General features: G+C 37.4%; 1 protein-coding gene across 5 annotated transcripts in view; it reads right to left on the minus strand.

Moving 5' to 3' along the window:
• Positions 1 to 14,775: 14,775 nt before the first annotated feature.
• Positions 14,776 to 16,489, minus strand: part of POLI (DNA polymerase iota) — a 30,220-nt gene continuing 28,506 nt past the window's right edge. For 4 of the 5 annotated variants that reach the window (XM_040478791.1, XM_040478790.1, XM_040478792.1 and 1 more), the window contains one exon: positions 14,776 to 16,068. In XM_040478791.1, coding sequence (XP_040334725.1) covers positions 15,253 to 16,068 — 816 coding nt within the window. In that variant the 3' untranslated portion in view covers positions 14,776 to 15,252. The remainder of the gene's footprint in view (positions 16,069 to 16,489) is intronic. The other variant, XM_040478795.1, reaches the window with a different exon arrangement.

A 16,489-nucleotide genomic window follows, 5' to 3' on the forward strand; every position in this document is an offset into this window, starting at 1 on the left:
TATATATAACATATATATAAGATGTATGTATATATATCATATATATATGAACAAACTGATATATATATATATATATATATATGAGAGAGAGAGAGAGAGCACAAGCAGGGGAGAGGGAGGGGCATAGGGAGAGAAAGAGAGAGAGAAACACTGAGCACAGAGTCCAATGCAGGGCTTGATCCCGCCACCCTGGGATCACAACCTGAGCCAAAATCAAGAGTCAGACACTCAACAGACTGGGCCACCCAGGCACCCCATAAACTATAAAGCTATCTCATAGTCAATAGCATTTGTTTTTAAAATCATGATTTTTAATAACCTATTATCTTATTATTTACCAGTATATAATTGAGGCATTTACATTATAAATGCTTGTTAAATCTCTTTATAAGCAATTCCTCTAGTCAAGATTTTCTAATCTGGTTGTATGGAAGTTATTGTTAAGGAGATATTTAGCCCCACAAAAAAGTCTGCTTTTGTTTATACATATCATATACCAAATCTCAAACCTATAAAGAGGTACACACCTTTTTGGAGTTGTGGCTTGAACAGCTTCTGATGTTTCACATAAAATTAGGTCAAAATTCAAGTGTAAGCAGATGCAGAAGTACCATTCTCATGAAGAATGATTAGATTTTTCATTGCAAAGTAACTAACTCCTCTAATTACCTTCTAGCTTCCTTTGTGCGTTAAGAGGATGCACAGAAACCTGGTGGTGTGGGGGACAAGAGGGCATAGTGGGAAAGATGCTAGAAGTATGTAGAAACCCACTGAGATTTTGAAGAGCAGCTTAACTAAAGGGAGTCTCTGACCTCTGTCCCCAAATCCTTGGATGTTGGTCTCCCTAAAACTCTGGGTTCTGAGTATTTTTCCTTCTCTAATAAAATTTTCAAAACACATAATTAACGATGCAATTATACTATGATTCAGATTGTGCCTTATTTTGTGAGTACCTAATGCCACTTTCACTGTTTTCCAATTTAGATTGTACTTTCACAGGACTGTGAGCCTTTTAGCCATACACCAATGCCATAAACACACAAATCTCAAAATAACACATTTTAATACAGTATGTATATTCCAAGAAAGATGACTTTGAAACCAGGAAGCAAAAAATTTACTATTTTCCCCACTTTACAAACAGGAAAATAATATATTTAATGACCTTGTATCCTATTTAAGGTAAAATGTAAATAATACCAAAGAAATAAGTACTATATCTTTGATTCCTTCTCCTTGTCCTGTCATTATCCCTATAGATTACGGTGTTTTACCATCTCAGTTACCTTTAAATAGCTAGGAATTGTGGAAGGTACCATCTATAATAACAAAAATTCCATATAAAAGTTTGAAGATAATATCATCATTCAAAAATAAAAGCAACTTAACAATTCTGCACTAACAAGTGTTGGTGAGGATGTGAAGAAAAGGGAACCCTTATGCCAATTGGTGCAGCCACTGTGGAAAATAGTATGGATCTTCCTCAAAAAAATAAAACTATCATTCAGTCCAGCAATTCCACTTCTAAATATTTTTCCAAAGAAAATGAAACCACTAATTTGAAAAGACATGAGCAGCCCTATGTTCAATTGCAGCATTTTTTATAATAGCCAAGGTATGGAAGCCTCCTAAATGTCCATCAATAGACAAATGGATAAAGAAGATGTGGCATATATATACACACACAATGGAGGATGACTCAGTGGAATATTACTCAACCAAAAAAAAAAAAAAAGAAAAGAAAGAAAAAACTAAACAAAACAAAACATGAAATCCTGCTTTTGCAGCAACATGGATAGACCTAGAGGCTATTGTGCTAAGTGAAAGAAGTCAGAGAAAGACAAATGCCACGTGATTTCACTTATATGTAGAATCTAAAAAACAAAACAAATGAATTAACAAACAACACAGAAACAGACACATAGATTCAGAGAACAAATTGATGGTTGCCAGAGTGGGGGGGGGGGGCAAAATAAGGGGATTAACAGGTACAATCTCCCAATTATAAAATAAATAAGACATGAAGATGTAATTGCCGTATAAGGAATGTAGTCAATGATACTGTAACAACTGTATGGTGACAGATAACTAGACTTATCGTGGTGACTGTTTCATAATGTATATAAATATCATATCACTGTTCTACAGCTGAAGCTAACACAATATTATATGTCAATTATTCAATAATAAATAATAAGTTTTTGGCCAAATCAAAGCCAGGTCCTATTATCATCATCATAAAATGATGATAATAGGATAAGTCTGCAGTTTATCCAAAAATACTTATTACAATTTTGCCTAAAGAATTTAGAAGTCAATGCTTTAAAGTCTGACAGAATGCAGGGCAAAGTATTGTTACTAGACTACCTGCAGACACTATACATATTTGATACAATAAAATGTACAGGTTTGAGAGGCAATCTACTATAATCATTTCAATAAATTGTTTTTTTTATCCTCCATTTAAAGGTTTTTGAGGATTTAATGAGTCAGAAGAAAATGAGTTTTCACTACCACTTTTTTCACTGATACTTTCTTCATATACTTTGTGATAAAGATGATTCATCCAGTATAATAAACTATTGTATGACTACCAATTGCCACAATAAGGATATATAATAATCAAAAAACCTCAGGGGCATATAACAACTGACTTTATCTGTTAACTCAATGGGTAATTTAGACGGGGATCAGCTGGGCTCCCGACATGACCAGCAATTGGCTGTGGGTCATCTGAGAAAGGATGGACAATTGGAGACACCGAGAGTGCTTTGTCTCATTCTCCAGCAGCCTAGACCAGGTATGTTCTTATGATGAAGGCAAACCAAGAAAACGGAAACATCGTGTTTGTTCAAGTCTAACATCCCATTAGCAAAGTATGTCACATGGCCAAACTTGTAATCAATAAGCAAAGAAATAGAACCTGCCTTTTAAAAAATGTTTGTTTATTTTGCACGGGGAGGGGCAGAGGGAGAGGGAGACAAAATGTGAAGCAGGCTCTGCACTGTCAGCTCAAAGTCCAATGCGGGACTCAAACTAACTGTGAGATCATGACCTGAGCTGAAGTCGGACGCTCAACCAACTGAGCCATTCAGGTGCCCCTAGAACCTGCCTTTTATTCCAACTGTAGAGTCAAATGGTAAAGGAGCATAAATACAACAAGTGGAGAAATGAGACCATTAATGCAACTGATTTTTGACAGTCCACAGTGGTGATATTCACATTCCTTCCACATGCAAAATACACTCACTCATTCCAGGACCCCCGGAGTCTCATACAATCACAGCATCAGCCCTCAAGTCTAGGATTTCATGATACATGTCAGATCCAGATGCACCTCCTCTTGATCCAGAGATCTATGAAGTAGAAAGATAAGTAACCTGCCCCCTGCCTCAACACACACATACACACACACATAATTCAAAAGGAACAGAATAACCCCAATAAATAGTTCCATTGGAAAGGGGGAAGAAAGGGAAGCATAAAGTCTCTGGTTCCTAACCATTTCGATACCCTACTGGGCCTACTGTTCTGGCAATGCGGAAATGTTCCCTGACTGGAGCCCAATCTCTAACTGGTCTCTGGGAGCTGCTCCCTGACTCATTGTTCCCCACAGCCTTTGGTTACTCTACGTGCTTCTTTTCCCATCAGTCTCCTTTATTCTTTCTGAAGACATGATCCTTGTTAGCTGCTGAGTAACTTTCTCAAGCTGCTTCATGCCAAAGAAAGTCAAAGGCCAAGTGATGTTTTTATAGCATGATCATCATTTAGGTCAAGCATTTGGTGTTTTTGCTAGTAACACTTTATTTTATTTTTTAATTTTTTTAACATTTATTCATTTTTGAGAGACAGAGAGAGACTGAGCATGAGTGGCAGAGGGGCAGAGAGAGAATGAGACACAGAATCTGAAGCAGGCTCCAGGCTCTGAGCTGTCAGCACAGAGCCTGACGCGGGCTTGAACTCACAAACTGTGAGATCATGACCTGAGCTGCAGTTGGATGCTTAACCGACTGAGCCAGCCAGGCGCCCCGCTAGTAACACTTTAAAACTTTTGAGCTCTCTTGTCTGGTTAGGGTCCCTTACACATCCCAAAGCCACATCTATAACTGGTATCAATATACACTTTAGATTTTCTCACTGCTACTTTTTTGAATCAGGTTTCTGTGGGACCACACCCTTAAGCTATTTTCCACTTGAGATCTACTTAGTAACACCTTAAACTCAACTCAGAACTGTATTATCAAAACATTTGAATGGAGATGGGCATTGAGGAGGGTACTTGTTGGGATGAACACTGGGTGTTGAGATAAATCATGGGAATCTACTTCCGAAGCCAAGACTACACTGTATACATTGTGTGTTAGCTTACCTGACAATAAATTACTAAAAATAACCATTATAAAAAAAATTAAAATATATATATGAATAAAAAATATATCTGATAGTCACAATCTTGATCTGATGTTTGATGTGTGCTCATGTCTTACTTTAAGACTTTACTAGCTGAGCTGGCTGGAGATAAGACAACAGTTTTATTTTCCAATTTAGTAACTCTGGCTTTATATAGTATATAATTCTGCTTGCAACCTAACTAGCGCCTTTTGTCTTTTTCTTTGTCTTCTTTCTCTCCCTTCCTTCCTTTCTCTTTCTATTCTTTCTCTCCCCTTTTTTTCTTCCTTCTTCCTTTCCTTCTTTCTTTTTAAAGTTCACCTCTTTCGTGTAGTAGCACTTTAGACTATGCAGCCATAAGCCACCAGGTGGCACTTTCCACATTTTGCCTGGAGACTTCCGTGCCCAAAGCCAAAGTTCATCAGGTTTATTTTTTTTTTCTTTTTTTTAAGTTTATTTATTTTGAGAGAGACGGACACAGAGCAAGCAGGGTAAAGGCAGAGAGAGGGAGAGAGGGAGAATCCCAAGCAGGCTCCTCGCTGCCAGCACAGAGCCCCACACGGGGCTCTAATTCATGAAACTCTGAGATCATGACCTGAGCCAAAACCAAGAGTCAGAAGCTTAACCGACTGAGCCACCCAGGTGCCCCTATTTCCTGTTTTCTAAGATAGCACAAACAGCCGTTTTATCTAATGTTTCATAACAGCTTAATGTCGTTTTCTATTATTCGAGCCTCAGCTAACGGTTTGCTCAACTTGCTACTCTCCCAGAGCCAAGAGCATATCATTTACAATTTTGTTGTACAGCTCCCACCTTCAGTACCAAGTTGTGTAGCAGTTGTTACCAAATTAATGCCACAAAACAGCCACACATTTTTTTGTTGACTCAAAAAGAGGGGATGTTCATAATAAAGTTAGTGATTGCACTCTCAATATCCATATAAATTCAACTTTTTAAAGTATTATTGAAGTACAGTTGACACACATTATATTAGTTTCAGATGTAGAATATGATGATTTGATTGTTCTACATATTACTCAGTGCTCACAATAAAAGCAGTCACCATCTGTCCCCAACATTATTGTAATAATATTGACTATATTCCCTATGCTGTAACTTTTCCTCTCTGTGACTTATTTTATAACTGGAAGTTTATCTCCTTCACTTATTTCACGCACTCCCCAACTTCCTCCCCTCTGGCAACCGCCAGTTTGTTCTGTTTTCTCGGAGTCTGTTTATTTGTTTTGTTTCTTAGATTCCATATATAAATGAAGTCGTCCGGTATTAGTCTTTCTTTGCCTGACTTATTTCACTTGGCATAATACTCTGTAGGTCTGTCCATGTCCTCACAAATGGCAAGATTTCATGTTTTCTGGCTAACAAATATGGTACACACGTACACACACACACACACACACACACACACACCTCCTATCAATCGCCTTCCCTATTCAATAATTTGAAAATAACTGTTTTCTACATACAATTAATAGTTTTCATATTCATCAATTACTGCAACAATTTACTTTGCAATAACAATTACAAATTTATACTTTGATAGAATTACAGGAGGAAGTTCATGAGATTTTATTTGGTTATATCTGGAAAGCCTACTTATACTTGAAATCGAATACTCGAATGCTAACAATAAATCTGATGCCTTATTTTTATGACTAGAATCATTAACAATGATTAGATATGATGGCAACCTATATAATCATGTAGTGGTTTCATGCACAATTTCCCTAAAGCCACAAATGATGTTAAAGTAGTTGATTATTTAACAGCCCCAAAACCAAATAACTGAACTTGGCTGAAAACCAAGGCTAAAGCTAAACTTTGGTGCATCCCTAGTTAAATATATGGATACTGGGAATGTATGACTACTCATTCTTTTCATTGCTAGGTTGATACATCAAAAAAGTTGATGACACTGAACTAGAATATTATAATCCGGCTAAATCTGAAGATTAAGTATTCTATCGGCTTCTCAAGTTTTTCTACCTCAATAGATCTGCATCCACATAAATCTAGTTCAGATAAATTAACCGCAGGCTGAATTTTATCACAGTACAAGTCTGTAATACAATATAAAAAAAACTGTCACTGTGAGACAAACACTGTTGTAACCCACTTTTTAAAAATTTAATTACAGGGGCACCTGGGTGGCTCAGCTGGTTGAGTGTCCAACTTCGGCTCAGGTCATATCTTGCGGTCTGTGAGTTCAAGTCCTGCATCGGGCTCTGTGCTGACAGCTCAGAGCCTGGAGCCTGCTTCGGATTCTGTGTCTCCCTCTCTCTCTGCCCCTCCCCCACTCATGCTCTGTCTAAAATAAATAAATATTAAAAAGATTTTTTTTAATTTAAAAATTCAATTACACACACACACACACACACACACACACACACACGACAGATTCTGTGTATTGGCTTGTTCACCTCCATTCTACCTTGCTTCTAACTAAAGAGGATGTAAAGCTAAAAAAATAAAAAATAAATCATGCATCCCCAGGGTTGATTGCACCTGCCTTCTGGATATGTGTTAGGTTACACCCACTGGATGAAGTCTTCTGGGAGTTGAGTGAGGCAGAGGCCATTTTTCCTATTTGTTTGGTTTGTTTGTTTGTTTGTTTGTTTCTGCTGACCAGCAAGGACCCACCTGCAAGATTCTTTTGTGCCAAACGGTGGGTACATCAATGACAGAGGCAGCAGTATCTTCTGGATTTCCTGTCCCTGGTTACTGGGACACACTTGCAGGTAACTATTCTCCAGCTTTCTAGATGTCAAGCCCTGGCAGTGGTGACAGCACATTAATTCCAGCTCCTTGAATTCATAGTTCCATCAATGGCTTCAAATTTTTTTTTCAACATTTATTTATTTTTGGGACAGAGAGAGACAGAGCATGAACGGGGGAGGGGCAGAGAGAGAGGGAGACACAGAATTAGAAACAGGCTCCAGGCTCTGAGCCATCAGCCCAGAGCCCGACGCGGGGCTCGAACTCACGGAGCGCGAGATTGTGACCTGGCTGAAGTCGGACGCTTAACCGACTGCGCCACCCAGGCGCCCCCCATCAATGGCTTCAAATGACAACTCATCTGGCAGACTGGTTTTGCCTAGTTCTCAGATGTGTTTCTGGAGGCCAACCCCAGAACCCACTACTTACTTCAGCAACTCAATGGTTCTATAAGCATCTAATTTACTATATTAAACCTTGTTGCTTAAATATCTACACAAATTTTAGAAATTGAGTACATTAAGTAGAGACATGGAAGATATAAAAAAAAAAAAAAACCCAAAATCAGGGCACCTGAGTGGCAGTCAGTTAAGCATCTAACTTCAGCTCAGGTTATGATCTCACACTCTGTGAGTCTGAGTCCTGTTTCGGGCTCTGTGCTGACAGCTCACAGCCTGGAGCCTCCTTCAGATTTTGTGTCTCCCTCTCTCCCTCCCCCTCCCCCACTCACACTCTGTCTCTCTCTGCCTCTCAAAAATGAGTAAACATTAAAAAAAAATTTTTTTTAAACAACCCAAATCAGATATCCAAAGAAGTAAAATATCTGACATGAAAATTGGATTGAATAGAAATAACAGCAGATTAATTATTATGGAAGAAATAATTCATGAACTTTAAGACAGAGCAATAAAAATTATTCAAGAGTTAACAGAGAGACAGAAAAAAAAGGCTGAAAAAAAATGAACTGAATACCAGTGAGTTATGGGACAACTTGAAGCACCCTGAAAATGTCTTATTCAAGTCCCCAAAGAAGAAGTGGGGGACATAAAAATATTTGAAGAAACACTGGCTGAAATTTTTCCAAATTTGATAAAACACTATAAATTAACAGATTCCAGAAGCTTGACAAATACCAAACACAACAAACATGAATAAAACTGTACCAAAGAAAATCATAATAAAATTTCTTAAAACCAGTTATAGGGGTGCCTGGGTGGCTTGGTCAGTTAAGCGTCCGACTTCAGCTCAGGTCATGATCTCACGGTCCGTGAGTTCAAGCCCCATGTCGGGCTCTGTGCTGACAGCTCAGAGCCTGCAGCCTGTTTCGGATTCTGTGTCTCCCTCTCTCTCTGCCCCTCCCCTGTTCATGCTCTGTCTCCCTCTGTCTCAAAAATAAATAAATGTTAAAAAAAAAAAATTAAAAAAAAAAGTTATAAAGAGAAAACTTTAAAGTCAACCAGACCCTTACTCCTCCTCCCCCCAAAAAACCACATATTATTTAGAGAAGAACCAATGAAAATAGCAGACTTCATTTCGGAAATAATACCAAATCAAAAGACATGAACAAAACATCTTTAAAGAAGAGGAGAAAAAAGCCTGTCAAATTAGAATTCTACACTTAGCAAAACTATCTTCAAAAATATAAAGGTAACATAAAAACAACTTGACATAAGCCATAAGAATGCTGAAAGAATCCATGCCCAGCAGACTTGTACTACAAAAATATGTTAAAGTCTATCAGGCAGAAATAAAAGATACCAGATGGAAATACGGATCTACACAAATAAACGAAGAGTACCAGAAATGTGGGTATATTTAATAGCCTTTTCCCCCTTGAATGTATAAAGCAAAAATAAAAATAATAAAAATATGTTATGGAGTTACAAGGTATGGAGAAGTCAAGTGTACAGTAACAATAGCACAAGGGCCAGTTGGGGACAAACGGAAGTATATTGGTGTAAGGCCCCTAAACATAAAGTAGTAGTTAGAGATATATAGTATCAACCCTAATGCAATTACTAAGAGAGCAAAGAGTTATATAGTTAATATGCCAATAAGGAAGATAAAAGACAGAATGATAAAAAAAAAAAAATACTCAATCCCAGTAAAAGTCTGAAGAGAAAGAAAAGGGAACAAAGAACACATGGGGAAAAGTAGAAAATAAATAGCAGACTGGTAGATTTACACAAAATTGCATCAGTCGTCATGTTAATATAAAGTCAAAAACCTCAATTAAAAGGCAAAGATATCAGACTGAATGAAAAAGACCCAACTATCTGTTGTGTAACCCCCAAAACCTCATTTTTTACATAAACATACAAATAGGTTAAAAGGATAAGAAAAGACACTAGTCTAACAATTTTTTAAAAAACTATAGTGGCTCTTATCAGGAAACTGGTTTTCAGAGCAAAGAATTTATCAGAGATAAAGGTCATTTCAGAATAATAAAGGGCCCAATTCATCAGAACTTAATATCCCTGAATGTGTCTTCAAATACCATGAAGCAAAAATTGATATACTACAGCAAGGAGAAAAAGATACATCTATACTTATTGTTGGAGATTTGAATACTCTTGTCTCGATAAAAAAAAAAAAAAAAAAAAAAAAATCAGTAAGGATCCAGAAGACTTGAACACTAACTAAACTTAATTGACACTTATACAACATTCCATCCAGCAGCAAAATACATATTCCTTTCAAGTACACACAGAACATTTACTAAGATAGGACACATTTGGAGCCATAAAACATCTCAAAACTTATTTCAAAATAGTCTGCAATAGAATGTATCTGGTCGTTGTCCAGGGTTCTCAGCATGGAGCTCCTAAACATCTTAGAATATCCCAAACAATGTGTCTCTTATTCATCATGGTGCATGCTAATGAGGTGGCTCATGGGGGGCCCTAGACAGCTTATGCCAACAGGAAGACTTAGGATGGCAGTAGCCCACAACAGAAATACCAACCACATGATTAGAATGGTGAGACTTTGCACCATCCTGACATGCAGGGAAGGTAGAAGCCTGGGGAACTGGAGATGGAGTTTAACCACAGAGTCAATGATTTACCAAACCCTCCCTACATGATGAAACCCCAAGAAAAACTCTGGACTTCCTTAGATCTTAAAAGTTCTCATTACAAGGCAAAAAAAAAAAAAAAGTGTAACTATGAATAGGTGACAGATGCTACACTTACTGTGGTGATCATTTTGTAATAGAAATATCGAAAAATTATACTGTACATCTGGAATATGTCAATTATATCTAAATTTAAAAAGAAAACAACTGTTAGCTAGGATGCAACTGAAAGCCACTCTAAGAAGGAGGCTGAAAGCCATCAGCAGAAGGCAGGAGGGACGGGACGAAAGCCTGGATTACTGGGTTTTGTTTTGCAGAACCAAAGGTTCCAGCCAAGGAGAAGCTTGACTAGGTGTTTTACCTGATAGCCCCTTGCTAGGTGTCTCACCTGATAGCTCCTCATCTGAGCTAGTTTGAGCTGGATTGGAACTGAGGACCAGCACAAAAGCCCTCCTGAGTTGTCCTGAAATTACATTCAGCTCATTACAATGCTACGATCTCCTTCTATGGACAGAGTTTTCTGCTATTTTTTGAACATATGATGTATGCACTAGCCCCCTGACATGATATGCATCCACAAGTGAACCAAAAGTGGCTGTGCAATCTCCCTTGCTCCCACCCCTTACACTGAATAAAAGCTTCCTGTACTAACAGCATGGTGAGACAGTTGTGAGCTATCTCTGTCTTCTCACTTATAACAAGCAATAAAAAGTTCTTTGCTCTCAACATTTCCTTGGGTTGTGTTCAATTTGATGAACTCCCTACGGCAAACTGCTTCATTTCAGTTACATAACCAGCAACAAAAAAAATCTCTGGACTTCTGATCACTTGATACGTTTTACTTCTTGACCTAGTTACATAGTTGTTGCTTATAATTACCCACTAACTGGGACACCTGGATGGCTCAGTCGGTTGGTTGTCCAACTTCAGATCAGGTCACGATCTCGCGGTTCATGAGTTCGAACCCCACATTGGACTCTGTGCTGACAGCTCAGTGCCTGGAGCCTGCTTCGGTTTCTGTGTCTCCCTTTTTCTCGGCCCCTCCCTCACTCGTGCTCTGTCTCTGTCTCTCTCTCAAAAATAAACATTAAAAAAAAAAATTACCCACTTACTTCTGTACTTTTCCGTATGTAGATTTCACAATATTTTTAAATATTGAAATTAATCTAGATTTGATGAAGATATAAACTGAGATTCAGAAAGCACCTAAATCCTAAACATGATAAAAAGAAATCTATAGCTAGACATATAATAACAACTACAGACTTCCAAAGGTAAAAGTGAACATCTTAAAACAGCCCAAAGAAGTCAACTTGAAATCCACAGTTCTAAAGACATAATTTTATAAAGTGAATTCTACTTTGAAGGAATTTTTTTTTTGACATTTTTATTTATTTTTGAGAGAGAGAGAGAGAGAGCACGAGCAGAGGTAGGGCAGAGAGAGAGGGATATAAAGAACTTGAAGCAGGCTCCAGGCTCTGAGCTATCAGCACAGAGCCCGAGGCGGGGCTTGAACCATCAACTGTGACATCATGACGTGAGCCAAAGTCAGACACCCAACGAACTGAGCCACCCAGGCGCCCCAGGAATGAATTTCTGATATGCAAGAAAAAAAGGTCAGGAAAAAAAAAAAAGATAATCATGTGTGCAAACCTAAACATTAACTCTATAAAATACTAAAGGAATCTGACCAGAATTAACATATTTTAACAACTTTGTGATTTTTGGAAAGAGGGTACATGTATTTACCATTTGGGGATGTTAAGCATGTTAAATTCTGAAGAGTAATCAAGAGTACTTAGAATGTTTACATTTCAAATCAGTCAAGGGAAAATGCATAATAAAAAATTCAAGCAATCCAAAAAGATGAAAGAATGGGGAAAAAAGCATAGCACAGAAAAGAGAAAAACAGAAAGCACAAAACAATATGGAAAAAATAAATCCAAATAGATTTGCACTTTGGCACTATTGGTGGGACAGATACTTTCAGTTCTCCCAATACAAAACGCTAGATTCTGGAGAAAACACACCTTTTAACTCATTGTTCATTGAACTATATAAGGAGAATGTCCCGGCCTCAATCCCCTACAATCACAGGGAGGAAAACAATGAGCTGAAACAAAAGCAGGAAAGGATCAGGAAGCATCAGGCAAAAAGCAAATTTGAAAGGTGGGGTTCACCCTGACAGCAAATGCTGACAGCAGCCTGCCATCCACCTCTGAAGACAAAACCTTGGGACAGTAGCAAGGCCAGGGAGATGAAAATAAGACAAACTAAGACAACCGCATTCAGGAAGGACCTTGAAGGGGCTACTGTGGTGCCGAATGGGTTGATACTGACTCACTGGAAGCAAATGCAAATCAAATCTGAAGGGAATCAAGCACAATCTAGGTCCTTTGTCTTCCCACAGACTAAGCTCAGCCACACACACAAGGAAACAGGCCAAAATGGTACATGACAATATCCAAAAACTGAGACTTAAAAAGACTTAAAATACTGAAATGATTAAAAATATAAAGTATTTTTGAGTTTTTAAAAATTAGAAATGGACTGATATGAGACTATAATGAATAAATAGGAAGATGAGAAAAAGAATCAAATGAAAAATATAATTACTAAAATTAAAGCCATCATTAGTGGGTTTTTTTTTTAAGTTTATTTATTTATTTTAGAGAAAAAGCAAGAGTGAGTGGGGCAGGGGCAGAGAAAGAGGGAGAGAGAAAGAATCCCAAGCAGACTCCACACTGCCAGTGCGGAATGAACTGTGAGATCATGACCTGAGCTGAAATCAAGAGTCAGATGCTTAACCAACTGAGCCATCCAGGCACCCCCATCATTAGTGTTTTAAACAGTAGATCAGACAATGCTGAAAAACAAATTAAAGAACAAGAGACAAAGTTGAGGAAATGAACCAAAATGCAGCACAGACAAACAAGATGAAATTTTAACAAACATGAAGGATGGAGTAAGAGAGGCCATCATTTGTCCAATCAGTCAGTGGCCAAAAATTTTATAGAACTAATGTCAAAGACACAGGAAGCCAGCACATACTGAGATTAATAAAGGAAATTCACATCTCCAAACATTACAGTAAATCTGGAGAACACCAAAGGGGCTTAAAACAGTTTTGGCCAGTTTAAGAAAAGAATATAAAATAGCTAAAAGATTAAAAGGACATGGAAATAAAAGATAACCTAAAAACTCAGAACTTGGAGGCACAAAGATGCTGAAAGACCACCTAAAGGTCACAGAATATGTAGCAACGCTGTGATTTACCCCCTGCATTCTCTCTCTTCAGAAGGTGTACTTTTAACTATTACTTTACGTTCTTTTTAAACTGGCCAAAAGTGTTTTGCTCTTCTTAGCCTTTTTTTCTTTTAAACCTTTCTAGCTGTCTAATAATTTCTGGCTGAACTAATACTAGGATTATCAGAAACTTTTAAAAAATGGATTATCTAAAAAAATATATATTCTTTTTATCAATGTAACAACCTTACCTGTATACTACATGTAGAAAATCCCAGAGTCCTTGATGCAGAGTACTAAATATTTGCTTATGAGTACCTTTTGATGTTTCTGCTCCAAGTTGTTTTTGATAACCCTAAACTCCCTGTTAAAAATCCTTGGTAAGGAAATTTTCAAATTTCAAGGAATCTAAAACTAACATAAAATGTCTTCCCTAGAAGAAAGCACCTTTACACTACTCTTTATTCACATTTGTGTACTTTATTTTTGTCTTTAGATTATATCTGCAAAGGTTATAAACTTGAGAACAGGCCTCTTCTAAATCAGTGCGGAGGTATACTTTGGTGTGTTCTAGAAACTTCCTTATGTCTTGCAAATTACAGGATGTCCACAATCTTATATACCCAATTTTTAATCTTGCAAACAAAAGGAGAAAGCAATGAATGGGAAAAACTGACACCTATCAATTTAGTGACTGCATATATCTGCTGTAGGTATGACATCCATAGTCTCATCTCCAAAAAGAAGATGCAAAAACATCTAATCATTACGGAAAAACTCTAAAGACTAGCCAGAAGTAGGGGCGCGTGGGTGGCTCAGTCGGTTGGTTAAGCGTCCGACTTTGCTCAGGTCATGATCTTGCGGTTCTTGAGCTCAAGCCCCACATTGGGCTCTGTGCTGACAGCTCAGAGACTGGGGCCTGCCTCAGATTCTGTCTCCCTCTCTCTCTGCCCCTCCCCTGCTCATGCTGTCTCTCTCTGTCTCAAAAATAAACACTAAAAAAAAAAAATTTTTTTTTTGAAAGACTAGACTAGCCAGAAGGAAATGAATTCTTCCATTACTTAGCATTCTAAAAAACCTATTATACTGCCTTTTTGGGTCCACCCTCTCCCTTAATGTACCTGGATGGAGAGTTCCTTCTAGTTCTCTGCAACATGTACACTCCCCTGCCCAACTTCCCACCTGGCCCCTGCCACACCATTCATTATTTCTTGAGTGCCTTCTATGTGCTAGGCAATATAGCAGGTTCTAGCGTACTCAGAAGCATTAACTGCATATACATTGCTTTGGTATTTTTTTAAAAAATCAACTTATTAAACAGCACATAGTACTTCAGCCAAAGATAACTGAATTTTTAATAGATAGCAGCAGAATTTCTTATTTGGAAGTTTCCTAATGGGCTAAATTTCTTGAGCCATTTCATTATTTCACAGAAAAAAAAATGTTCTTTGCTATATTATAGCAATGATTTAGCTAGCCTATTTTTTACATATAGGTACATATATCTCCCACCCCACCCCTTAATTTATGGGAAATGTACTAACCATGATACTCTTTTTATTGAAAAGCAATATAAAATAGCTTTAGAAATAAGAAGGTCATTTTACATTATTTCTGTTACAAATATTTTTATGTTTTGTGCCAGAATTTACTTCCCATTACTACACTTGCTTTTATCTGGAACATCTTATATTAGATTTCTACATTATTGAATATCTGTTAGTGTTTAATTTAGAGAAGCTTAATAAACTGCTAGATCTGAGAACAATGGCCTTTCCTTTGCTTTCTAGACCTTTTTCTGAACATGCTTATTTACGTACAATGTGGAAATCTGATCCTGTTCTCTTCCAGTGTGCCAACAGCTCTTTTTGTACCTCTTCTGGTAGTTCATAGAAAACTTCAGGATCAATGTCAGAAGGAAAGGTAACTTTCTCACCAGCAGAATCTTGCTCTCTATTTTCTGGAAGTCCTTCATGATGAGAGACTGTTGCTGGTGGTTCCTTATGGCTATCTGTAGTGTGGTTTGTGGAGAAAAGTTGCTCACTCTGCAAATTTGGAAATGAATGGAAAATAGATACAGCGGGGTTTGTATGTGAAAAGTGAAATCCTTGAGATTCTTTAGGTCCTTGACTCATTTGCTCATCTTTTAATCTACTGTCTAAATAATGTGAATAATCCTTTTGGCTAGACGGAGAAGAGCAACTACTGCTACTTAAACCTGATGTTCCTGGTTCACAGGAAGAAGACATCTGTTTGCTACTAGATAAATGATCTTTAGGATTTAAGGGACTATCTTTCATTTGTTTTGTAGAAAAGAAAGATAATACTCCTCTAGAAGCATGTAATGGACAACTCAAACTTTCTTTGCCTTCAAGTTTTTCTCCAGATTTTCCAGAAAGGATTTCTTCTTGAATATCTACTGGAAGTTCCTTAAAGACTTCTTGGTCAATACCTTCAGAAAGTGACCAGAGTGGGAATTCATCAGTGTCTTTTTCTTTAGAAAAATGTGTAGTATCTACTGGAGCTTCCCCAGTTCTTGTACTTTCAATTCTTCCAGATGGTAGAAAATCCCAACTTGTTTCTTTGTCTTTGGAAAAATCTTCCACATGAGTGTCTTTCATTTTCTAGAACACAAGGATAACACAGTAGTTTAAGATATCTGGTATCTTTTAAATATTCATACTGCTGAAGCATGACTATAGCCATTATCTGACCAACATGTTTCTATCCTACTCAATAATTTCAATTCTTTTGGCCAGTTCCAAAGAACTAGAGATGATAAATCCACCATAATTAGTCACACTATTGTGTACATTTTTATTCACTATTGTAGGGAGAGGTTTCCTTCCTAGATAGCATTGAGCCAGAAGATAGGTATGTGTTTGGAAACTTGGAAAGGATCTTAACAATCGTGTTTTCACATTTCCAATTCTGTGGATAAAGGAATGATGGCCTAGAAAATAAATGATTCACCTAAGGGTATCATTCATAAATAAATGAAAGAAAGAAAGAAAGAAAGAAAGAAAGAAAGAAAGAAAGAAAGAA

This window comes from Herpailurus yagouaroundi, unplaced genomic scaffold (assembly GCF_014898765.1).
Source record: "Herpailurus yagouaroundi ecotype Mexico unplaced genomic scaffold, PumYag 142, whole genome shotgun sequence".
NCBI classification, from domain to species: domain Eukaryota; kingdom Metazoa; phylum Chordata; class Mammalia; order Carnivora; family Felidae; genus Herpailurus; species Herpailurus yagouaroundi.